This window comes from Dromiciops gliroides, chromosome 5 (assembly GCF_019393635.1).
Source record: "Dromiciops gliroides isolate mDroGli1 chromosome 5, mDroGli1.pri, whole genome shotgun sequence".
NCBI lineage: Eukaryota > Metazoa > Chordata > Mammalia > Microbiotheria > Microbiotheriidae > Dromiciops > Dromiciops gliroides.
The window spans coordinates 199,703,678-199,729,756 of NC_057865.1; the positions used below are offsets into that span (position 1 = coordinate 199,703,678).

General features: G+C 41.7%; 1 protein-coding gene across 4 annotated transcripts in view; it reads left to right on the forward strand.

Moving 5' to 3' along the window:
• The window catches only part of IQSEC3 (IQ motif and Sec7 domain ArfGEF 3), a 167,757-nt gene that overhangs the window by 67,534 nt on the left and 74,144 nt on the right, over positions 1–26,079 (forward strand). For all 4 annotated transcript variants that reach the window (XM_043966971.1, XM_043966974.1, XM_043966976.1 and 1 more), the window contains exon 3: positions 17,494–17,734. In XM_043966971.1, coding sequence (XP_043822906.1) covers positions 17,494–17,734 — 241 coding nt within the window. The remainder of the gene's footprint in view (positions 1–17,493; positions 17,735–26,079) is intronic.

A 26,079-nucleotide genomic window follows, 5' to 3' on the forward strand; every position in this document is an offset into this window, starting at 1 on the left:
GGAGTATCACGCTCATATGTATGGACTGAGCATGAGCTCTAAACCCTGGAACGAAAGGGTTTTCAGCAATGGGGAAAGAGGCTTTGTAAAGCCAGCATTACTAGAGTTGAAAGCAGCCTACACTGACTAAGGCCTTTGAGGTAGGTTTAAGTGCTGGGGGGGAGAAGATTCCTAGGCCTAGCCCTGGGCGAGGGGGAAGATATGACTTCCAGGAGGAAGCCCAGCAGAGTCTCAGAGCTCAGTTGGGGGCCCTGATACAACAAACAGGAAAGCACCCAGTTGTTTACGCCTGGCCTACGGTTCTCCTCAGCTCTAAGGAAGCACCAGCCTCTTTTGGTGGGAGGGGCGCTCAGAAAAAGCAGATTTTCAGCTGCTCAAAAAACTCCATTCATATCACAGAGGACTGTTGGCTTTAAAAGCTCAGTATTGAAAAGAGAAAGATTCTGGGAACAGAGGGACTAATTTGGGGAAGACATCAAAGGAGCTATGAGCCTTGATGAATGCCAACCTATCAGGGTGTAATAGACTAGGAGAGAAGATTTCCAGGCATTGCAGCAAGAAAGAAATTATTTCACCCGGCACTGAGCTTCACAGACAAGGACGAGATTGGATTAAGAGCAGGGTCATTTTATGGATGAAATTTTCTTGCCAGTGGGAGATGAGGCCAGCAGCTCTGATGAGAACAGAAGGGAGAGAAAGCTCTGTGGGGTTTAGTCCGCACTCAGGAAGTTTGGGGAACAGAGACTGCTCCTGCCCTTGTTTCTGGAAAGGTGCCCTGGGACTGGAGTCTAGGAGACCTCTTCCCATGTCCAACATCTTGCAATGATCAGCAGTCTCAATGGGAGTCTGGATCCCTGACTTCTCAAACTAGGGGTTCATTATGAAGTTATGATGAAGTCGGACCAGCTCAGGAAATTACCATTTCTTAGGCTAAAATTCTGGATTACAGGATGCTCAGATTGGGGGCTGTTGGAGAGGAAATGTTCAGGAACTCTTATCATTTGTTCACATTATTTATCTCTTCATGGCTGCCATGTTACACCACTGCCTCTCCAAGACTGATGTCAGGAACTCAACTTTGTCTAAAATCTCTCAGACTCTGTGGATGAGGAAATGCCTATATCTGCCATGTGCTTTTGCCCCACTCATTAATGGCTCCTGAGGACTGACTTCCCCCATTTCCCACCTGCTGTACTCTCAAAATCCCTGCAGAAGAAAAACAGAAGGGGGGCAGCTAGGTGGCGCAGTGGATAGAGCCCTGGATTCAGAAGGACCTGGGTTCAAATCCGGCCTCAGACACTTAACACTTATTGGCTGTGTGACCCTGGGCAAGTCACTTAACCCCAATTGCCTCACCAAAAAAAGAAAAAAAGAAAAAAAAAGAAAAACAGAAGGGAAGAAGGGAGGAAAGAGTCTATATGTTCCCTTCTATAGGCCAGGAAAAAGGGATGGCTCCTCCAAAAACAGGCAATCTTACAATAGTGAGAGCCAATCAGTTCATCTTAAGGACAGCTCCAGTGACTGAGACTTAATGAGATGTCTTTAGTACTCTCAACAAGATGTCACTGGGTATGTCATCCTCTTAGTTGGGAGAAGCTTTTAAAAGTCCCAAAGGCTCAATGCCCTATTAGCTAATCAAGGATCTCCCTTGAAAAATGCTTCTTACAAAAGTTGGAAGGAAGTCTTTGGCTTTATCTTGGGCCACAGCAAGCAGGTAACAGAGCTGAGGATTTAATAGTATGGCAATGATACATCTGATGGAAAAGGCACTAGTGCAATAGACACTAACAGAAGTCTGGCCATATCTTCAGCTTTTTTTGGCCCGGATCTTAATTTTTTTAGCTCTAGTTTTTCATTCTATGAATCTGTCTGGTTTGCATTTTTTCTACTGTCATTCCTTTAACAAATTTTATTGGTACTTTATGTTCAAATCACCTACATCTCTGAATAAATCCCTCCTTCCTCCCTCTCCCAGAGAGCCATTTCATAAAAATATAGAATGAGAAGGGGCAGCTGGGTGGCACAGTGGATAAAGCACTGGCCCTGCTGGGAGTAGGATGACAGAGATCCTGAAATACAAGACTCTATAGGGGAAAAGACTCTAAACTAGAAAGATATGTAATAAGTATCTCACTCAATAAATTGAGTTCAGTGTAGGGTCCAGTAGTCAGCTAGTGCTCCTCACTCAGCACATCTTCATACAACAAACCAGTTAAAAACTAACTCATATAGCAAAGTATTTATTTGACACAGAATAGGAAGGCATCAAACCAAAAAATAATAAAGGAGGAATAAAGCTGTAGAATCATTCTTGTATTCCAAATAAAGATGGATATAGTTCTCCATCTCCCGTACCTCAGATTCCATAAGGGAAAGGAAGCACATTTCTAGAAACTTCACATATAGTGTAAATAAACTCTCTTGCACGATCAATTGGGAGAGGGGAAAGATCTGGCCATTCCATATCTCCTCTCAACTTGGGCTTAGTAACCAGGATGAAAGTGACATATGACATATGACATATTCATATTTGTTCTGATGCAAGGTGCTGCTTGGTCCTATGCAGAGTCTAGCTTCCAGCTCTCATGATGTCAGGCTATTCCAATGGAGCCCTTGACTCTGGCCTCCTCTTGCTGACCTTGCTGGATGGATGGTGCCATTCTAGAGTCATCCACATGACTCTCCTTCCTTTTTAGTCTTCTAACATCACAACAATATGCCTGGCTCCCAAGCATGCACCTCATTGGGTTACAGTTCTGGGAACTCCAAGTATGATGGAAAATACAGAATAAGAAACATGGAAATGTAGACAGGAAAGGCAATCCAATGCTCCCTTAGTCCAGGTAGTTTGGAATTAGACCTGTGCCCTAAGAAGATGATTTTGGACACTGTGTAAGATGGATTGAAAAGTGAGGGGAGGGGGCAGCTAGGTGGTACAGTGGATAAAACACCGGTCCTGTATTCAGGAGGACCTGAGTTCAAATCCAGCCTAAAACACTTGACACTTACTAGCTGTGTGACCCTGGGCAAATCACTTAACCCTCATTGCCCCACAAAAAAGAAAAAGAAAAAGAAAAGAAACAAAGAAAAGTGAAGGGAGTGGAAGCAGGCATACCAATTTGGATGCTATCACTGTAGTTCCTATGAGAAGTGGTAAGGGCCACGTGAAGAGAACATGTGCTTGGGAAACATATTGTTAGGATAGGATTATCAAGACCTGGCAAATGATTCAAGAAATAGGAGGGAGGAGGCTGTATGGAAGAAGGAAGAGCCAAAGATGACTCATATTTTGAATCTGAGTGACTGTGATGATGGAGATACTCTCAACAGAAACATGGAAATCTGGAGGGGAGGCAGGTTTAAAGTAGTAGAGAAGTTCTTTATGGACAGGTTGAAGTTTCAGTTTTCAAAAGGACATCCAGGTGAAGATGTCCAGAATGAAGTTGGGGATGCAGAGCTAGAATTCAGGAAGAGATAAGGAGGTATAGATGATCATTGAATTAATAGGAACTGATGAGGTCATCGAGAGAGGATATAAAGAGAAAAGAGATCCTTGAGAGACACCAAAGCTTAGGGGGGTGGCAGTTGGTGAATGATAATCCAGCAACAAAAGATGATAAAGAACAGTGAGATAAGTATAAGGACCAGGAGAGAGAACAATATCACAGAAGCCAAGCTATTAGAAGTATCTAAAAGGAGGGAATGATCAATAGTGTAAAAAACCACAGAGGTCAAGTAGGATAAGGACTAAGAAAAGGTTATCAGATTTAGCAGTTAAAAGTTGTTGATGACTGTAGGGAACACAAGTTTATGTAGGCAGAAACCAGACCACAAAAAGCTAAGAAAGAAATGTGATGCTTGTACACAGAGTTTAGTGTAGAAATACACTAATAGGGACATAGGCAGGGGCTGGGATACAGGAAGGAAAAGTTTTAAGAGAAGGTAGGAGACAGTAAGAAATTCATAAGCAAAGCAAACTCCAGGTGATGGAGGTGGCCACATATGTAGGGGTAGGTTAAAAGGAAAGGAATAGAAAAAAACATGATCAGGAACAGGGCAAGGGGGTGGGAAGTGGGGCAGTAGAGTGAAAACAGATGCCTTCCAATTATAGATCACTAATGTTAAACTCATTCCACTTTAATCACCATCTTCTTTGTAAGATAGAGGATGGAGGGCTATATATAGGACAGAGTACAGGAGCATAATACAATGGAAGGAAATACACACATAAGAATTATAATCCTGAATAAAAATAGGATAGACTCACCCACACGTGGAAAAGGGTAGCAGAATAGATTGGCAAGTAGAATCCAGCAATATGTTGTTTATAAGAAATCGTCTTGCAACATAAAGATTCACTCAAAGTTAAAATAAGGGGCCAGAGCAAAGTCAGTTACAATTCAAATAAACTCAGAAAAGACTTGGTGACAGTAAAATTAGAAATGGTTATAAGAGACAAACAGTGAAACTACACTAAACTTACAGACCTTATATATATTGGATCAATATAAATACTTACCAGATATGTACCAAAAGGCATAACATCTAAATACTTAAAGGAAAAGTTAATTGAGTTGCAAGGTGAAATAGTGAAATGATAATATTGTGAAACCTTGATTTTAGACCTAAACATATCTAACAATAAGATAAACAAGAAGTTGAGAACCTAAATAGAATTTAGAAAAGTTAGATATAATAAATTTCTGGTGATTACTGAATAGGAGCAGGAAGGATTATACATATTCATATTTCTGCATGTCACCCAAATAAAAATTAATCCTGCACCAGAGAATTAAAAACTTCAAAAAATAAGCATAAATATTAGACTCATCCTTAACTGGTCACAATTCAATGATATTCAATAAAAGGAATGGATTGAGGAATGGATTAAAAGTTAATTTAGAGAGTAATCCTAAAGAAATTAGGTCAAAGAACAAAGCATAGAAGTAATAGGAATAACAACAATGAGACAGTATACCAAAATTTTGGGGATGCAGCTAAAGCAGTCATTAGGGGAAATTTTGTATCTCTAAATGCTTCCATCAACAAGAGAGAAAAAGAACAATTTATTAATTTGGACATGAAAAAAATTTTTTTTAATCCAGAAAAGTAGCAAATCAACCCCCCCAACTAAATACAAAATTAGAAATCCTAAAAAGCAAAGCAAAAAACCAAACCCAATAAGAAAATATTGAACTGAAAAATAAAAATAAGAGATGGGTTTTGAAAAAAAACTACTAAAATATAAAAACAGCTAGTTTGATTTTTTAAAAAAGGTATTAAAAATGAAAAAATAGAATTTATAACAACTGAAAATAAAATAAACTATAAGAAATTATTTTTCCCAATTATATGCCAATAAGATTGGTAATTTATATGAAATGGATGGATATTTATCAGAAAAAATGTCTACATAAATAGAACAAGAAATAGATTGTTTAAATAATCCAACTTCAGAAAAAGACATTTAAGCAGCCACAAATGAATTCCTAAAGGGGGAGAAGGAACAAAACCAGATGGATTTACAAGTGAATTCTATCAAACCTCCAAAGAACAGTTAATTCCAATATGACATAAACTGCAAAAATAAGAAAACACATTCATCCATCCCAGACATCTTGGGACATCTTGCAGTAAGGCTGTACCCCCATTTAAATTTCAGTGAAATTGAAGGTTGGAAGCAGCAAAATCAAATATATAGAAATATAAAAGAGAAGCCCTTTGGGATATAAAGGAAGATCTCACACCTAGGAAGGAATTAAATCACTAAACTGCATATGAAATGGTCATCACAGAAAGTGAACTTCCCCATAATACAAAACGTCTCAGTGCCCTTCTCCCCAGCCACTCATCTACAAGGGACTCCAATAGGAGTCCAGGAAATGTAACTGAAATATAACTATATGAAACCATGCTCTGAAAAGGAGGAACCATCAAATAGAAGAGGCTAGACTTCTCCCAAGTCATCATAAGAATTCTCCTGAAAAAGAAAAGACATCAGGGCCTTGCCTCCTACAGTTGCCTTGGTTATGAGTGATTTCCATACACGTCTTTGTTTCTTCAGCCTACTTGTGGGGGAGTGAATCCAGAGGGAACAATACAGACTCATCCAGGATATTTGGGGGCCCTTTTGTATATGCTAGACCACAATGGTGAGATATTTTACTTAGACACTTTTTCTTGGGTGCCCTGTTTTGGCAGGGACACACTTTCTTCTTCTTTTGTTTTAGTTGTAGCTGGACAGTCTGTTTCCCAGGTTGTTTCTTTTATTAACCCAATCAATTCCATGCTTAAGTACTAATAGCTGTTGAATTGGACATATGTTAAAATATGGAGGCTGATATGAGCAATATGGATGTTGCATTCTTAGAACACTGAGGTCTAGAATTTAGTCTAAAGCCACACAGAGGACTCCCAGTTAAAGGAACCACAGGGCTTGAGAGACAAGGATATTGAGAGCATTTTATAAGATGTTATTGCAACTTTGAAGAGATGTATTCACTAAAGTGAGCAGAGCTGGGAGGACATGGTGCATAGTGACAGCAGTATTGTTCAATGAGCAATTGTGAATGACTTGACTACTCTCAGCAATGCAGTGATCCAAGACAATCCCAAGGGACTAATGATGAAGCTTACTATCCACCCCCATAGAAAGAACTGATAAAAAGAGCACTTGTGGATTGTACATATATAACTTGGCTGTGGTCTTGTGGAGGGGTGAGGAAAGGGAGGGAGGGAGAAAAATTTGGAACTCTAAATCTTATGAAAATTAATGTTGAAAACTACCCTTACATGTAACTGGAAAAAATAAAATAAATGTTTGTTGCTAAAAAAAAAAAAGAGATGCGTTCACTAAAGCAATATAAGGAAAACAACAAAATGTGGCCTGCTTTCTTAAATTATCCAAGAATGTGGACCCTTCCAGAATTCCTGGATGGATAGAAGTGTCAGAAAAGTATCAATCCTCTCACAGAGGATGAAAGGTTATTGAATGGGGTAGTCTCCATTTATCAATGAAAGAGTATCTGGGGGCAGATTATCAGGGCTGATATGTAAGGAAAAGCTATCTGAAGCAGCAGGAACAGCTACAAGTCATAACAAACCGTTACACATCACGGTCTAAAGTGCTAGATCACAGTGGAAATGCAGGCCTAGGTTAAGATTCTTCTCAGGAAAGGACTCATACTGCCCTAAGGAAGAAATGTGGAATATGTGGGTCAGAAATGTGAACTTAAGCAGTAGAGCACTTACAGGCACCTGCAATGGGGGAACAAAGAGGTAGATCACTAGCAAGTCAAACTTTTGGAACTTCACAGAGCCTGAAGATTTCAAAACCCTGTAATCACGGATGCTTAAAAATACAAGAAAAACAATAGCGTGGGGAAGGGGGAAATAATACAAGGCATATGCCAAGTTCATTTATTCTACTACTGAGCCAAAGGGAAGAAAGGCCCTTCATGTTTGTAACTTAAGTGGACGGCCAATTACATTGATTGATAGAGGAGCAATAAAAATCTGAGGAAGCCAATGGGGCTACTGTTAGTTAAGGTGAAGCCCACCATGTGGGTTTAAGGCTCAGCACAGTCACTCACAGGGCTACCCATAAAACCTGGATAGCAGTAGCCTCTTTGGGATCACTCCCCCAGCTCATTCTGGCACAGGCATGTTGGGTCTCCTGGAGTGGCGTTTGCTACCTTGGTTTATAGGGGTAACTATGTTGGTGACTATTCCCCTAATTCTAGAGCTCATGAGCCCGCACTGGGCTTCCTCTGAACTTGAAGCCAGTAAATTCAATTCGTTTTTAGAAAAGGCATTGAGAGAGAAACAGATGTAGACAAAGACAAAAAAGATAGAGATAGAGACAGAGGCAGAGAGAAAGGAGATCATTGATTAAGCATTTGCTCTGTATCAGGAACTTTGCACTGATCTCTGAGGACACATAAAAAACAAGGAGCATATATTCCAATGGGGAAAGACGACAGATAAAGGGGAGCCAGAACGAAGGCAATAGTACAATACAAAGTCATATGGGTACATGATGTGGAGGTGACCAGGAGCTGGAATAGAGGCCTGCTTTCCAGAATGCCTGGCCTAAAGTTTACCTCTTAGAGCTGAACTTAAGCTGTATTTACTTAAATAGCACAGTAAGAACAATAGTTACTAATTACTTCCTTCAGCAACTTGGGGCATGCACCCCTACAAAGACACCAGAATCCATAGTAGTGAGCGAAGAGTGGGCATGTGCTTTAATGAACAATGGTATCAGGGCAGCTAGGTGGCACAGTGGATAGAGCATTAGCCCTGGAGTCAGGAGGACCTAAGTTCAAATCCGGCCTCAGACACTTGACACTTACTAGCTGTGTGACCTTGGGCAAGTCACTTAACCCCAATTGCCTTACCAAAAAAGAAGAAGAAGAAGAAGAAGAAGAAGAAGAAGAAGAAGAAGAAGAAGAAGAAGAAGAGCAATGGTATCTAGACACATGTATAGGGAACACACGGAGTCAAGGCAATTCACAACTCCGAAATAGCCAGGCCTTGGTGTCCTCTCTTTCTGAGAGCTTTTACCAAGTTCACCACAGAGAGAGGCATTGTTTTAGTGGTGAATGAATCACTCCCCTGCCAGGCAGCTTTGCTCTTCCTTAGAGGGCCTGGCAACTCAGCTGAATGGGTTCATCCACTGCTATACTGGGCCTCTGGATTTTCCATAGGGTGCTGCTGCATTTCTGCTTGATCCACTGAACAACCCAAGCTTTCTGGGCAGGTCTAGCCTCCTTTGGCTTCATCTGCTATTTTTTTTAGCTGAAGTTCTTTTTTTTCTTTTTAACAATGGCAGCCAGCTTTGGCCTAGACTTGGCAGAAGCCTCTCTCCTCTTTGACTTGGGGCCTAGGTCTGAAGTCTGTCACCTGCAAGGAGGAGGGGAGGGGTCTAACCTCTCCTTTCTGACAGTTCCTCAGGATTCAGAGCAGGGCTCATTTATGATAACCCACCAATTACATTGATCAGATTGGAGTTCCACATAGATGAATAGTTGAAGGGGAAAGATAGAGGGACAATCTATGATGGGGAAAGGTCACTATCTGCTGGCCCTTTCACATGCAGTCTAGTCATTGAAGTCTCAGGTCCTTTCCAAGGTATAGGATGTTTACCCACAAAAGGGCTTCCTCCCTGTGTCTGCCTTTGCCCCTTCCAAACTTCAGTTTTGCTGAAATCTAAATGGGGCCCACCCTTATATTTCTACTGCTGCTCCTCGCTGCCCTCTCCCCTACACCCCTTTTATTTTTATTTATTTATTTTTTTGTGGGGCAATAAGGGTTAAGTGACTTGCCCAGGGTCAAGTAAGTAACTTGCCCAGTGTCAAGCTAAAAGTGTCAAGTGTCTGAGGCCGGATTTGAACTCAGGTCCTCCTGAATCCAGGGCCAGCGCTTTATCCACAGCACCACCTAACTGCCCCCCACACACACCTTTTGCTTGAGAATGGTCATCAAACCCTTGCTTCTGGAAAAGACCTATCAACTGCCCTATGGATCTACTGACTATTCCTCTGCTTTTACTGACAAAAGTTCCCTTCCCTATATGTGTTGTTTCCCCCTATTAGAATGTAAGTCCCTTGAGGGCAGGGATTTTTTCCACTTTTATATTTATATTCTATCACCTCACACACAGTAGGCACTTAACAAATACTATTTATTCATTCATACAAGACACTTTCTAAACTCCCTCATTGATTTCCTCTAACCAGTCACATGATCTCTGTATTGAAATCCCATCCCCCCAAGTCAATCTGCTCCCCTATTTACCACTTTCCATACTCCAATATTCTCATTCAGGGGTTCGTATTCGCCATACTTTCTTCCTGTGCCCCCAGTTCTGTGCCAATAGCTGTTAACCAATCCCTCCCCTTCCCCGTACCACCGAGGGAACTCAGAGATCTGAAAGTAGCATTTCCCTGATGTCTATTCCCCCAGCCCCTAACTCTTCTCCACCTCCTCTGTCTCAGAGGAGACAGAATAACCTCCTTGAGCTCTTAGCTCGATACCTCTTGTCTGACTGTAGTCAGTGAAGCTGTTGGTGCCTAGGGAGCCTGGGAGACAAGAGCAGAAGTGGCAGGGAGAGCCAGAGCCAGAACTAATGTCGATCTAGCTTCCCACCTGCCCCACCCCCCACGAAGATCCATGAGCCCCTCTCCCTGCCTAAGGGTGGCTGTGTGAATTGTGATGCTCATGCAAGCTGCCATCTGTGCTCTTCCCCCCCCCCCATTCATTCTCTCTCTGGAAAGGTCATGTTCTTTTCCTTCTGTGTGAAGGTGATAGGATCTGTCTTTAGAATGTTACCTCATAGAGAAGAGAGAACTGTGGGGGATTGCACCAAGCCAGTGGACCCTCTGGTAGCCCAGGGGCCAAGGATTAAAGCCACTAGAACCTAAATGGAAAAAGAAGAATAAATATTCTGACCCCAGGGAAGGAAGGGAGGTCAAAGTAAACTAGGGGAATGTGCCCCCCAAAGTAGTCATGGTCAGTGACATTCTAGAGAATCATGTATGTGCTACAATGGGGTACATTCTGAATGTGTGTGTGTGTGTGTGTGTGGCTCACCCAGTGGGTCAGATCTTACAACAAAGGGGAAAAAAAAGAAAGAGGGAAAAAAACTAAGTTCAGCAGAAACAACCAACTCATTAATTATGTCTGATAGTATATTCAGCATGTCACTCACATCTGTAAAGAAGGAAAGGACACTATTAGTTAAATAGTAACCCAACATCTTTCTGCTCCCATAGCAGGCTTCCTCACTCAGGATTCCCCCATGCCCAAGAATATGCTGGGTTCACATGCAAATGGTATGCCTCTGTTCATATGCCTCTGACTCCCCCCTCTCCCTTCCCCGCCTCCTATGCCTTTCACTTCTCATAATTAGATGTTACATCAGGCTTATGAAGAGGGGAAAGGCCACTAGAATGGGAATGAGAATTCATAGAATCACAGATTGTCAGGGCCAGAAATGACTATAGCCATCATCTGGTCTGTTTCTCAAGTGAAAATACTGATGGGAAGTGACTTAGGCAAGATCTCACGGATGGCCAATGGCAGAATCAGAACTGGGATCTGTGTTGTCCTGACTCCCAAGTCCTTGCCAGAGTTGTACCAAGGAGTAATGAGGTCAAATGGACCTGAAATTCCTTTTTTTTCCGTTAACATCTGCTTGGCCTTGGGAAGGTCATGTCACTTTTCTGGGCTTCAATGTCCTTGTCTTGAAAAGGAAGGTTTGTCTTAATGTCCCTTCAGTTCTATCTTCTATGTTCCTGTAATCCCATGACTTTTATTAAAAGTACTTTTTCTTTCCATATTGGTCATAAGCTCATTATAGAGCCTTGAAAAGCCTTTAGGGTGAAAGATGCCCTAAAAATTAGAAGCTTGTTCTATTTGGAGAAGAGAAGACCAGGAGTGGGAGGAAAGAGATTGAATAACCATTTTCAAGTCCATGAAGAACTATTCTGCTAGTGATAATGAATGGTCTTCCTCGGGGTCCCCAAGGATTACATGGTCTTATGCTGAGAGCAAGAAATATTTGAAATGATCACTTCAGAAGAACTTCCTTATGTTAGGGTTATAGGAGTTAAGAACTTAAAAGATATAAGCTTCTTAAGGAGAGGGACTGGGTCATTTGAAAAACCTTTGGATGGCCAGAAGTGTTTTTGATGACTCCAAGCTTATCCCTGAAACAATAATCCATCTTCTTATTATCACTATCAACCTAGTGATCCTGTGGGATACAAGTCAGAGTCTCTAAAGAATGAAAGTTATGGGTCACCCCTATGGCCATTGGTGGTTATAAGTAGTCTGAAGCAAATTACCAATGAAGATTGCACAAGAGAAGTGACCTTAAAGTATAATGTCAGAAAAATGTACCACCAGAAGAGGACATGAACCTCTAGTGCACAGCTTGGGTCCTCCATTGATACCTACAACATGTCAAGAGATCTAGGGGAAGGCCCATAGCACATTGTATGGACTCTCTGTTGAGGTAGTGGAGGACATGGACATCACAAGATGACAAGACGTGGATGAGTTGGGATGTAGTTGGTGGTATAGTGCACTGGGCCTGGAGTCAGGATGACCCAAATTCAAATCCGGCCTCAGACACTTACTTGTTATGTGACCTTGTACAAATGACTTAATCTCTGTTTGCCTCAGTTTCCTCAACTCTAAAATGGAGATAATAATAGCACCTACCTCAATAGGTCATCTATAAAATAGAGCTACTAATAGTACCTCCCTTGAAGGGTTGTTGTGAGGATCAAATGCTATAATATCTGTAAAAAGTTCTCAGCACAGTGCCTGTCACATAGCCACTACACAAATGCTTATTTTCCTTCTTTTTCACTCCCACATCTGCGTTACCAGAGGGAATATCTTCATAGATTAGATCACAGGTCCATGAAATCATCCCTAATACCTGTCATGGTCCCCTATATAGTAGGTGCTAAATAAATAAATATTCATTGACTGACTGAACACTTACAAGCTATGTGAACTTGAGCAAGTCACCTATTGTCTGAAATGGAAGCAGGGGGAGTCCTTTCCTTCTGAGATGATTAAAGCCTTGTCCTGGCTGGAGGTAGTGACCTAGATTAAATGTTCTCTGCCTATCCTCCCCAGCCTCAGGATCCCCAAGGCTATTAAACAGCCTGATGTAATAAAGTCGGATCAATATGCATGAGCAGCATGAAATGGTAGCCAAGATTAATCAATCAGCAACTATTTATTAAGCATCTTCTGTGCACTAGGCACTATGCTGAGTTTAGGGGACACAAGTACAAAACATGAAACAATCCATACCTTCAAGGAGTTCAGTTTATATCCTAACAGGGGAGACAATAAATATATACATGAGCATTTACAGAATAAATGTAAAGAGGATAAATACAAAGCAAGTCTACAAGTGCAAGGTAGCTTTGGAGGGGGGGCACTATTAGTTACAAGGATCAGAAAGGGCTTCATGCAGAAGATGGTGCTTGATGGGGGCAGCTAGGTGGCAAAGTGGATAAAGCACTGGCCCTGGATTCAGGAGGACCCGAGTTCAAATCCGGCTTCAAACATTTGACTCTTACTAACTGTGTGACTCTGGGCAAATCACTTAACCCTCATTGTCCTGCCCCCCCCCCAAAAAAAAAATTTTGCTTGAGAGGTAGTTTATGAACCTTATGGTGAGGAAGGAGTGCTTTCCAGGCAGGGGGCGGGGTAGCCAGTACAAATGCACAGAGATGGGGGTTAAAGTTGAATGCATGAAGAAAATAGAGGCCAGTTTGGGAGTATTACAAAATATGGAAAGGAAAGCAATATAAAATGAACCTGGAAATATAGGTTGGTGAAAGGTTGTGAAGGGGTTAAAAAGCTAATTAGAATGGTTTATATTTTATCCCAACTAAAGCAAAAGGAAGTTACTAAAGTTGATTGAAAAGATGAGTGACATGGTCAAATCTACATTTAGGGAAAGGGATATTATTATCAGTGAACAGAATTTTGGAGAGAAGAATAAGGGAGACTTAGAAATAATCTAGGTGAGAGGTGATGGGGGCCTGAGCTAAGAGTGTAACTGTGTGAATAGAGAGAAGTTGGATGCAAGAGATGTTATGAAATGGCAAGATTTGTCAACTAGATTGTATATGTGGGGTGAAAAAAATGAGATTAGGATAATGCCAAGGTAATGAATCTGGGAGACTGGAAAAATATTGGTGCCTCTCATAGAAATAGGGAAGTTAAGAAGATGAATATTTTTGGGAAAAAAGAAACTTAGTCCTGTTTTGGACATATTGTGATGTCTAAATTACCCCTTGTTCTATTGGTAATCATCCCTTGACAAATCTTAAGTCCTGGCTTATTCTCATCATGTGCTTCTTTCATTCCTATTAGTTTGAGATGTATAGCTTCCAATTTCTAATAAATAATAATAATAATAATAATAATGAGGGACTGAAGTTCAGGGGAAAGGCTGAGGCAGGATGTGAAGATATTAGAATCATTGACATAAAGATGATAATTTAATCTATTAGAACTGGTAATGTCATTGAGAGAGAGATAGTGAAGAGAGAACCTGGAACCTAGAACCTAGGACAGAGTCTTGAGGAAGGTTCAGAGTGAAGGCATGTGATCTCTCTCAGTGATAACCCAGCAAATAAGACTGAGAAGAGTCAGTCAGATGAAAGGAAAATCAAGGGAGAGAAGCATAAGGAAAGTTGAGAGAGGAGCAAGTATCCATGAAAAGAGAGAGCAGTCAACTATATCAAATGCAGCAAATGGGTAGAGAAGGAAGAGAACTAAAAAAGACAATCCAATTTGGCAAATGAGATCACAGGAAACTCTGGAGAGAACAAGTTCAGCCAAGTGATGAAGTGGGAATCTGGACAAAGTAAGTTTAGTCAAGTGAAGAGATGGGAAGCCAGATTGCAAAGGAGTGAGTGAGAGGAGAGGAAGTAGAGGCAGATAGTATAGAGAGCTTTCCCCAGGAATTTGAGAAAGGGAGGAAATGTATAGAATGATAGGTAAAGGGATGGTAGAGTATACTGAAAGTTCCTTAAGGATGAGAAACACTTGGTTATGTTGGAAGGAAGTAGGGAAGGAACCAGTAGGGAGACAGAGACAGAGACAGAGACACAGAGAGAGACAGAGACAGAGATAAAGAGACACAGAGACAGACAGAGAGACAGAGATAGAGACACAGAGACACACAGAGACACACAGAGAAAGACAGAGACAGAGAGACAGAGACAGAAAGAGACAAAGAGAGACACACTGAAAGAGACAGAGAGACAGAAACAGAGATGGAAAGACAGAGACAGAAAGAGACAGAGACCCACATACAGAGAGAGAGAGAGAGAGAGAGAAAGAGAGAGAAAGAGAGAGAGAGAGAGAGAGAGAGAGAGAGAGAGAGAGAGAGAATGATTGAGGCTTCAGTTTTCTGGAGAAGATAGGAAGAAATCAGATCAAGGGCACATGCAGGGAAGGGTTTGCCCTGGTGAAGAGAAGCCCACATTATTATCAAAGACTGGGGGAAAGGATAAAGGGCTTTGAGATGAAGAAAAAGAGAGCTCACGTCAAATGACTTCAATTTTCTCAATAAAGTCAGAGGCAAAGTCCTAAGCCAAGAAAGAGGTGGACTAGGGAAGATGTCAAACTGAGAGAAGAAAGTTTGGCAAAGGTTCTTTGGAAGTGAAATAGGGAATCAATTAGGGAGGGAGAAATAAAAAAGATGGCCTTGCTGTTGAAGTTAGCATGAATACATGTTGTGTGACTTCCGCAGGTTCCATTCATCAACAGAGGAGTAGGAATGGAAGAAGCACACAAGGAGAGTAAGCCAGGGCTGAAATTTGACAAGAGATAATTGCCAGTAGGGGCAAAAAGATAAAGAGCAGAGGACAGTGTAGAGCTGAATTGGCTCACTATAGGGTCAAGATTGGAGAGAGGGGGAAATGAAGACAGTCCATAAAAGAGAGAGGTGACGGTTAACAGAAACCATTGGTTTCTGCCTTGGTCATATATCTGGAGCTCCCACTCTGTGCATATTACATGCAAAGATGAAGTAAGACATGTTCCCTGCTCCCAAGGCCTAGTAGGGAAGTAAGACAGAGAAACCTTGAATTCTAGTTACATACAAATAATATGTAATATAATAAAAAATAGTTCAGTGAATAGAAAAGGTTCAGACAAAATGCAGTGGCATGTTTGAGAGTTCCTCCTGCTAGAGACATCACAGAAGGTTTCCACATTCCTCAGTGGTATCTCAGAGCAAGAAGGGGAGGTCATTGGCCCATCCAAGTGGTGGCTTCAGGGCAAGTGGGGAAGAAGTTGAGCAGACAAAGAACAGATATACTTTGATCCAATGGTCGGTTCATACCAGAAAATTCCCATTCAGACAAATCACCAACACTGTGCTTAAGTGCTTATAGGCTTATGTGTGAGTATAATTACACCCTACAACTCCTTACCCAACCCCCACTTCCCTAAGCATTTATTGTACCTATCGCAGGTCTCCCTATTTCTAACACTCTTGTGGTTCAGGTTTGAGGTTGGGACAAAATAAGGTAATTGTGAACAGGTCACTGAACAATTAACAAAAGGAGAATTACTTTGCCTTACAGCAAAGGATATACAAAGATACAAAGGCCCTTAGGATGAGACTTCCCCTTACCCCACTTATCATCTCCATATGGAAGACAGGCAGGATATGGTAGGAGGCATGGTAACTTGCATGGTCTTCAGAAATTCCCCATGTCAGGGAAGCCTCAACTGACTGTGGGTGGGCCTTTTAATGCATTTAGGCAACCAGTAAGTTTCATCAGGGAATAAAGGAACCAATCAGGTCTCAGGATAGCTTTGTTTCCTTTTAAGGAAAACTAATAATCTCTGTTATAGGAGGGAAGGAGGAAGGGTGGGTCTAACATGTTATGAGGAAATACTGGTAGGTTTTAGTCCTGTAGTCCAAACTCATATAGGACCTGCCCACTTCCCCACGGGCTACTTTATATACCATTGGCCCAGCCACCTTACCCCAAAAGAAATGGAAAGAACCAGGAAGATAATATGGACCTGGGCATTTCTTCCCTAGGCAATACATGAAAATGGCAATGGATTTGGAGCCAACAGGTATGGGTTTGAATCTCATCTCTGCAACTTACAATCAGTGTTACTTTGAAAAATAAATAACTTAACCTCTATGGATTTCAGTTTTTAAATTTAGATGACCTTTAAATTTCCTTCTAGCTCTAAATCGTATCATTTAAATGTGACTTGAATAGGCCCAATCGAGGGAGACAGAAAGTTCTTGTCCAAGAGAGAACCACATAATAATCTGGGCAAATCCCTCTGAGACCAGGAAGAGTTTTCAGGGTTTAAAGCCAATGGAAAAATGCCCAGCACATTGTGCCAATTTCTTCAATGTTAAAATGAGTTCATCAACCTCTCTGTATAGTCTGGCTCATGCCCTCTTCATGTTGAGTCTGACTCTCAGGATCCTCCCTTCCTGAGTCCCACACTCATTCTCCCAAGGTCGCTGAAGGTCAAGTTCATCTCTCTGACTTCCTCCTCCTCCCTCCATCCTCAGTCTCAGTGTCCTAGAGAGCTTGGACCATTCTGGGTAGAACGACTTCTAGACCTCAGGAAAGGTAAATCCTGAGGATGTCAGACTATTAGATTGTCCAGGGCTCTGACCACTATGATTTCCTTCTACCCCATTGGGAACAGCACCCAAAGTGTAGGTTCTAAGGCCGGATTGCCCTTAAAGTTGTGTGACCAAGGCAACCTTCCCCGATGTGACACCTCCCATCTTCAGAGGTGACGTGTGAACTTGGGGAAAATCACTTGCCCTCTCTGGACCTCAGGTTCCTCCTACCAGATAAAGAGTTCCAGCCTGGGTGGGGGACAAGGGCCCAAGCACTCCATCTGTACACACCCACCCCTAACCCACTCCCCCAACCGAGCACCATTGCATTTTGTTTACAGTGACGACTCCTACACCCACGCCGGGGGTGGCACAGAGGACCCTTCGGCCAGCAGACCCAGCGCCCAGGAGCTGCAGGAGGAGGAGGAGCTGCTAGGGGCAGGGGGGACCTCCGTGCTGGCAACGAAGGCCAGCCTCCACCACACAGCCTCCCCTGGCCGGCAGCAGCATGCCAAGGTGCTCTGCTCCCATGCTCCTGCTGCCTCTGATTACGAGCTGTCCCTTGACTTAAAGAATAAACAGGTACCCAGGGCCTCCACGGGGAGGGAGGAGGGTGGGGAGGGGAGGCAAGAAGGGGCCCTGTCTCTGGGGATTGTCACTGTGGTTTCAGGTGCCCTGCCCCTCCCACCCACCACCTCAAAGCCAACTCCTCCAAAGAAATATTTATTTAATTGCCCCCAAGTTGAGCCAACCAATGTGCCCATCTTCCTTGAGGAATCTTTCCTGCATCTTTCTTGGGAACCTAGGGCAGAGTCCCACCAATATCTCCTGTCCTTTAATTCATTGCAATCCAGGACCTCCATACAGCAAGCTGAGCAGATCTCCCCCGGGGCTCTGGCCATTGTTGCCCTGTGCCCCTATAGGAAAAGCATGAGAAAGTCAGGTCATTTGACAACTGGGCAAATGCATCATTACCTTCTAGTGAAGTAAGAAGATCATAGATACAGAGCTGGAAGGGACCTTAGAGACAATCTTATCCAACTCCCTCATTTTAAAGGTGAGGAAACTGAGGCCCAGGATGGTGCTTTGCCCAAAAAGTCGCACCAGTATTAGTTGTAGAGCCAGATCTGACTCCAAATCTGTGCTCTTTTCCATTGTGCCACAAAGTTCCTACACTGTGAAGAGAGCACAGAGCATATGCCTGTCCAAGATCTAGATGGATCTTGAAAGAACTGAGAGGGGAATGTGCTCCTAGGTTATCTTGGGTTGGACCCAAAGAAGGCAATGTGGCATAATGTCAAGAGCACCAGATTTAGAACTTGAAGTGTTGGTTCTATTACTTAACCTATTTGGGGCTCAGTTTCCTCATTTAAAAATAAGGAGGTTGAGTTAAATACATACCCACCCACTCAAATATAAGATTCATGAAGGGCCCGGGCATGAAGAGATGCTCCCAGATTGTTATCTTTGGCTCCTGTTTCCCTAATTGTACGGTGTGTGTGCCTGGGTTGGGGAGGAATGAAGATAGGAAAAGCTCTTGGCATAAAAATAATTCCAGATTTTGACTCACTGTGAGGGTTGTGGGGATGTGGGGAATAAGAGGGCTTAAATATTTTTTTAGTATTTTAGCAGAAGAAGTTAGGGAGAAGCCTTCTTGCCAAGATAATTGCCTGAAGGGAAGGCAGACTGCCCAACTCTCATATGCCTACTCCAGCAAAGTCCTGAAGTTTGCACCAGGCCAAATAAAAATCCAGAAACCCTATGAGAAACTACACTAAGTCAACTTCTTCTATACCAGAACTGCTTAAGAGGTCAGCCAGAAGTCCAACAGCAATAGAAATGGAAGCCCCTCTAGCAAAGTGTGCACCCCTGTGACAAGAGATGGGTCACATGTAACTTGAAAGGCTCTGTCTAGAGGCAAGAAGAATGGAGGGCTCCCCTGAAAAAGGTCCAGGGTGGTCAGAAAGACCCAGAGTTGGGGACCTCAAAAGACCTGGGAGAGTGGCAGAAGACAGTGACTGGAATGACACAATGTCACCACGGCATTCAGACCAGGAAAGCTGAAGGTCAGGGTTGCTAACACTTCTGAGATCCCAGAGAGGGCCTTGAAGATCCAGCATTCTGAACCTGAAGATCCAGGGAGTCCTAATCCTGGGAGGTAAAGGGAAGTGTAAGAGCCCAGAGAATTCAAGGTGAGACCAAGCAATCGTGAGACCCCACCAAGCAGGAGCAGGATACAGAACCTGGCCTTAGCACAAGGCCCAAGTTCAGGAACTAAAGTTGGAGAGATGAGAAAAAAAAACCCACCAACTAGTATAAAGAATTATTTTAAAAACTAGAGATTCTCTAGTAGGAATGAGAAATGCTATAACAACTGCAAGCAGAAGAAAAAAATATTTTCTACAAGGATGACTTGAATTCTTAGAAGAAATGAAGCAAAAGACAAAAATGAAATAAAATCTCTGGAAGAAAGGATAGGAAGTTGAATAAGTAACTTAGAAGAGAAGCTGTTAATTCTTTGGGTTTTGTTTGTTTTTGTGTGGCAATGGGAGTTAAGTGATTTGCCCAGGGTCACACAGCTAGTAAGAGTCAAGTGTCTGAGACCGGATTTAAACTCAGGTCCTCCTGAATCCAGGGCCAGTGAGTTATCTACTGTGTCACCTAGCTGCCCCGAAACTGTTCATTCTTACTCAAAACTCTGAAAACTAGACTGAACCACAGAGATATCAATGGCTACATGAGATAACAAGTAATGTTAGAACAAAATCAAAAGATTGAAAAAAATACAGAAAAAAGAGAGATAACATATAAAAACAACAGATGTGGAAAACAGGTCAAGGAGACATAATATAAGAATCTTCTGATTCCATGAAAACTCATTTTAAAAAAAAACTTGGCTACTATATTCAAGAAATATTAAATGAAAATTGCCCAGATCTATTAGACTCAGAGGGCAAAGTAAAGATAGAAAGAGTCCACTGATCACGTCCTGAAAGGAACTGCAAAAGGAAAAGTCCCAGAAATGTCAAAGCAAAAATCCATTGGTCCCACATCAGAGAAAACAAAAACACTCTTAGTATCAAGAAAAAAAAACAATTCAACTACCAAGGAACTACAGCAATCACATAAGACTTGGAAATGTTTACAATAAATGAGAGGAAATCTTAGAATGTCATATTCCAAAAGACATAGACTTACAACTTAGAATATCTTACCATGCAAAACTAAGTATAATCCCAAGGGGGTCAGGGTGGACCTTTAATGGAAATGAAGACTTTCAAATATTTCTGATGAAAAGACTAGATCTAAGTAGGAATTTTGAAATATAAACACAAGAGTCTAGAGAAAACTAGAAGGGCAATTGGAAGGAGTATGTGCTATGTAGTGATAAATTCTAATGGAGAGAGAAGTAACAAGTATCCCTTTCAGAATCTTATGACTTCAAAGTGTATTGAGGGAATTAGATAAGATAATCAAAGCCCCTAGGGATAGGTTCGTTCAGTAAAAAGGAACACACTGGTATATACAAGATAAAGAAGGGAATACTATTTCTCATGATTGGGGTATGTGAAAAGAAGAATATATAGACATGGAGGGAGGAGTGGGTGTCAGATAAACCTTGCTCATCTCTCGAAGGAGAGTTGAATACACAGTTTAGTGTAGCAGCACATCAAACTCAACAGGTAATGGAGGGAAGCAGTTTAAAAGGAGGATAATACTGGGAGGGAATAGTCACAAGCAAATCCAGGTCCTGGAAAGAATTTAAAGGGAAAAGAGAAGAATGGAGAGAACAGAACAGAATAGAACAGAGGACAGGACAGGAGAGAGAGAAAAGAAGACAAGAAAAAGGAGAAATACAATCTAAAGGTGTATCTTAGATTTCCCCTTAGATAATTGTGGAATGGCTGAACAGATTGTGGTATATGAGTGACAGAATATCATTGTCATAAGAAATAATGGAAAACACAATTTCAGAGAATCTTGGATGTTATGAACTGATGCAGAGTAAAGTAAGCAGAAACAGGAGAATCAAATATATAAAGACAACACTGCAAGGGAAAATAGCTTTGAACAACTTAAGAACTATGACCAACCACATTTCTAATAGACATAAGGTGCAGAAATCTACATTTTTTTTGGACATGGTCAATGTGTGGATTAATTTTGCTTGACTATGTTTATTTATTCAAAGCTTTCCTCTCTCAGTTTTTAACTGGGAGAGGAGGAGTAGAAGAGCAGGGGTTAGCAATAGGGATGCCCCCAAAAGGCCCATTTTAATATTTTTAAAATACACAGAAGAGAATAGAAAGAATTTCAGAAGGAAGCACAGAAAAGCACAACAGTTTTGAAAGTAATATGGAGAATTTATGACACTCTTTTTAAAGAAAATAAATGGAATGAAATAAATGGAAATTGTGAATGCAGTTTCACAGAGATCTTTTTTGTGTTCTGCTGTTTGTATGGAAGTGTAAATTTTATGTTTAAATTAAGAATTCTGAAATTTTGTTAAGAAGTTAAAGTAGTACTATGAAGTACTGTGAAGAAGGGGCACTGGAGTGAGGGTTAGAAGACTTTTGTTCCAGTCCTGTTTCTGTCACTGTGTAACCTTGGAAAAGTCACTATCCTTATTCTGGACTTCTGTATCTTTATATGTGAAATCAAAGGGAGGGAAAAGGGGATTGGATGAGAGTTTGTATGGTAGAAAGAGCAATGGTTTTGGAGTAAGGGAACCTGAATTCAAATTCCATCTGCTATTACTTCTCTATTCTAAACACCGAGAATAAAAGACCATGGGCTTTGAAAACTATATTAGATCTTGTAGCTGCTAGTGAGTTAAGCAATTCCCTGAACTTCTCTGAAATTTACTTTTCTCTTGTGTAGAGTGAAGACATTGAACTAAACAACCCCCATGGTGCCTCTTATGAACCCTAAGGTGGCAGGGACAAGGACTAGACCTGTGATTTTAGTATATGAGTGAAGTAACTCCTACTAAATGCAAGTTGGTGTCTTCTCTGAAACTTGTTTTTTTTCTCTCAAGTACTGAGAGGTTAATTGACTTGTCCAGGGTTGCACAGCCAGTATGTGTCTGAACTGGGACTTGGACCCAGGACTTTCTGGTTTTGTGACTGGCCCTCTACTATACTCTATAACTTCTCCCTTAAAAGACAAATAGGATCAATGTAAAGTGTTACATAGATTTGAAAATTAGCTTTGAAAGTACAGGGTGAGGGAGACATGATTAGACAATGGATCTGGAGGTATCTGTGGGCTGCAAGCTCAATATGAGTCAGCAATGAGATGAGGCAGCCAAAAATGCTAATGCAATCTTGGACTTCATTAAAGAGAGGCATAGCTTCCAGGAAAAGGGAGAGTGTAGTTCCTCTGTACTCTGCCCTGATCAGACCTCCTCTGGAATATTATGTTCATTTCTGGGCGCCTAGCTTAATGACATTGATAAGCTGGCACGCATAGAGGAAAGGACAACTAGGACAGTCAAGAGAATCAAGTCCATGCTGTAGGAGAATCGATGGAAGCAATCAGGGATGTTTAGCTTCAAGAAAATTCGGGGGTACATGATAGATATATTCCAGCGTTTGAAGGGCTGTCACATAGAGGAAGTATTAGATTTGTCCTGTTTGGACCAAGAGAGCAGAACCAAAAGAAATGGGTGAAAGTTGGGAAGGGATAAATCTAGGCTTGATGTCAGGAAATACTTCCTAATAATGGGAGCTCTCCCAAAGTGGAATGTGCTGCCCTGAGACTTGGTGGGTTCTCCCTCTTTAAAAGTCTCCAAGCAGAGGCTGAATGTAGATTTGTTCAGTAGTTATAGTGGAGTTTCCTATTGGTTATCAGTTGGATTGAATGACTGCTAAGGTCCTTTGCAGCTCTGAGTTCTATAATTATATTCTGCAAAGTCTCTTCTGTGAAAACATTGATTCTAGGACCACACTGACCATCCCAAAATATTGGATGAATCCTCTCCCTCAAACCCCTGTTTGCCTGAAGCCCAAGGTTGTGCTCGTTCTTACATTACTATCATAATCCAATGCATCTTACTCAGCACTAACTGTTCTTCTGTATTTGCCTACTACACATTCCAGGATCCAAGTGAGCTTGCTAAGAATTTATTCACAAAGAAAGAATTAATCCATAAATAATACAAAAGGTACAAAGAATCAGTGTATAAAAATAATTTTGTCAGTGGACCTGCTGGCCAGATTTAAATGTGCTGATGGTTTCCTGTTGATTCTCATGAGGGGGTTGGCTGGTGCATCATGAAATATAACACCATTTGGGAAAGAGAGAGAAAGAAATGTGCAGCTTCCTTTCTTTCCATCTCCTGCCAAACTGTCCTGTTCTAGTTCTCTTCCCCAGAACCCTCTGCTGGTTTGGGGTCTGCTCAGAGCAACTCTCCTGGGTTTACCCTGCTTATATGTGTGAAACTCTGTGTCTCATCTGTAGCCAACTGCTACCCACATATTCCCTGAGTATCGCTTACTGCTTCCTCACTTGTTTTATGCACCTCCTTCCTCACACAATGGGCACACATAATACTAATAATAGCAACAATAACAATTTAAGGTTTGCAAAGTACTTTATAAATATTATTTTATTTGCTCCTCATAAAAACCCTGGGAAGTAGGTGATATTATTATCCCCATTTTATAGTTGAGGAAACTGGGCCTTATAGTGACTTGCTCAGCTAGTGTCTGAGGCAGGATTCAAATTCAGGTCTTCAGGACTCCAAGTGAAGCATGCTATCCACTTGCAATGCCTATCTGTCACTCAAAGAACACATAAAAATGTGAAATTCCTCATTATAATTTTGAACTCCCCTTCTCCTTCACTTAACCTAACCACCTGGTTAGCTCATTGATGGGAAGGAAGAGAGAGAGAGAGAAAAAAAGGAAGTTCATGGTATAAAGTTTAGAGACATGCTGGGGTGACAAGTCTAGGATTTGAGGAAGGCCGTATGGGGATTAGAATGATGTAGTAGGATGCATTTGGCCTGAATTCTAGTTTCCCCTCCACCATTAACTCACTCTGAAACTTTAGCCAAGTTAACCTTTCAGGGTCTGAATTGCCTTATCTATAAAATGGCAAGGCAAGGGTCCCTTTTCCTCAAGGTTATCTGTGCTCCTGTGTGAATCTCTCCCGTGGAACTTTTCTTGGCTCTACTCCCACAAACTGCCCAATAATAATTATTGGTATAGTATAGGTTAATCATAGAAAAAATTATGTCAGGTAAAAAAGACAGGTGTTACTATTCCCTTTTTACCAGATGGGGAAAACAAAGGCCAGAAAAATGATCTGATTTACCCAAGGTCAAACAACTGGTAAGAGGCCAGGATTAGAATCCAATTCTTTGAGTTCAAGTTTAATACTTTTTCCGCTGTACTAACCATTTCATGAAGAGTTGGACATGACTGAATAACAACAACAACAACAAAATGTTGCCTTCCATCAGGGCATTCAGAGAGGTGGCATGGTATAGTGAAAAAAGTTCTGGGCTTGAAATCTGGGTTCTAGACTCTCTTCTAAACCTTGGGCAAGTCAAATAACCTCTCTGCCCCAATTTCCTCATCTCTTCTAGCTCCGATTCTATGGAATATGCAGAATGGGGCTAATAATAGGCTGCTAGAAGGTATTGCTATTCCAAATCTGAAAGATGATGCTACCTCATATGCTTCCCATTATCCTGACCCAGGCATTGAGGAGGTCAGAGTCAGTATTCAGTCTTAGCAAGTTTTTATACTCACTTAAGGGTAAAATGGTGGTCATCACAATGGAGTAACGGATCAAGGGAAAGGCAATGGATGAAAGGAGAACAGAAGGAACCTTACTCCTTGGCACATGAGTAAGAGTTGCAGAACTGTGGTTATAGGCAGTTGGGATCTGGGGGAGAGGGAAAGAATCTTCTTTGACTCATCTTATTCATTCCTCTACCTCCATATCTGGAGGAACCCTAAACTCTCTCAAAAGAATGGACACTCCAACTCCATTGGATCTGTGATCTCACTGATGTCAATACTCTGTCCAGTGATGTCAATAGCAATCTGTTTGTTCCTGGCCATCTTGGGTGACTCTTGTCCATGTCCTCCCATAAATCTGGAAAGGGGGTATCTATCAATGTGTTGGGAGTCTTCTTTTTGTTCTTCTGACACTGAATGGATACCGATGAAGTATGCCATGTGTCCAGTGGTTAACCCTCATTACTCTTACTATGCCACAGGCCTGTCTTCTTTCCCTATCATACAGTTCTCTGATGACAGCTTTTATGCAGTTTCTCCTGCTAAGGAGAATGGTCACCCATCCTTTAATTAGAAGCTATCCAACAAGGGAGATTTTACAGTCTTGCTCAGTTACCTAGTCTGTGAAGGGTCCAGAGAGAACCTCTGTCTCCCTCTTTGTGTCAAGCCTAAGATTTAGAACAGACCTCTCTTCTGTAGGTTTCTCTAGCTATCAAGCCATATCTGAACATTCCAAATCCCCTGTGACCTCTGTCTTAGCTGGGGTTTTCTTGTCTCCCTCCCCCATGCCTACTTTTTTTTTTTTGGTGGGGCAATAGGGGTTAAGTGACTTGCCCAGGGTCACACAGCTAGTAAGTGTCAAGTGTCTGAGGCCGGATTTGAACTCAGGTACTCCTGAATCCAGGGCTGGTGCTTTATCCACTGCACCACCTAGCTGCCCCCCATGCCTACTTCTTGTTTCTCCTTTTCTGGGACCTAATTAGCTTCCTCACCCCGGGACACATGGACTATGACATTAAACATCATTTTTTTTAGGTTTGGTTTGGTGTGGGCAAGACTTCAGTTATTCCATATAGAGTTTTAAAAATTATTCTTGCTTTCTAATTGTCATTTTGGAACACATTGTTGCTGGTCAGCAAGTCTTTTATTACCAAAGATAATTACTTTTTTAGAACC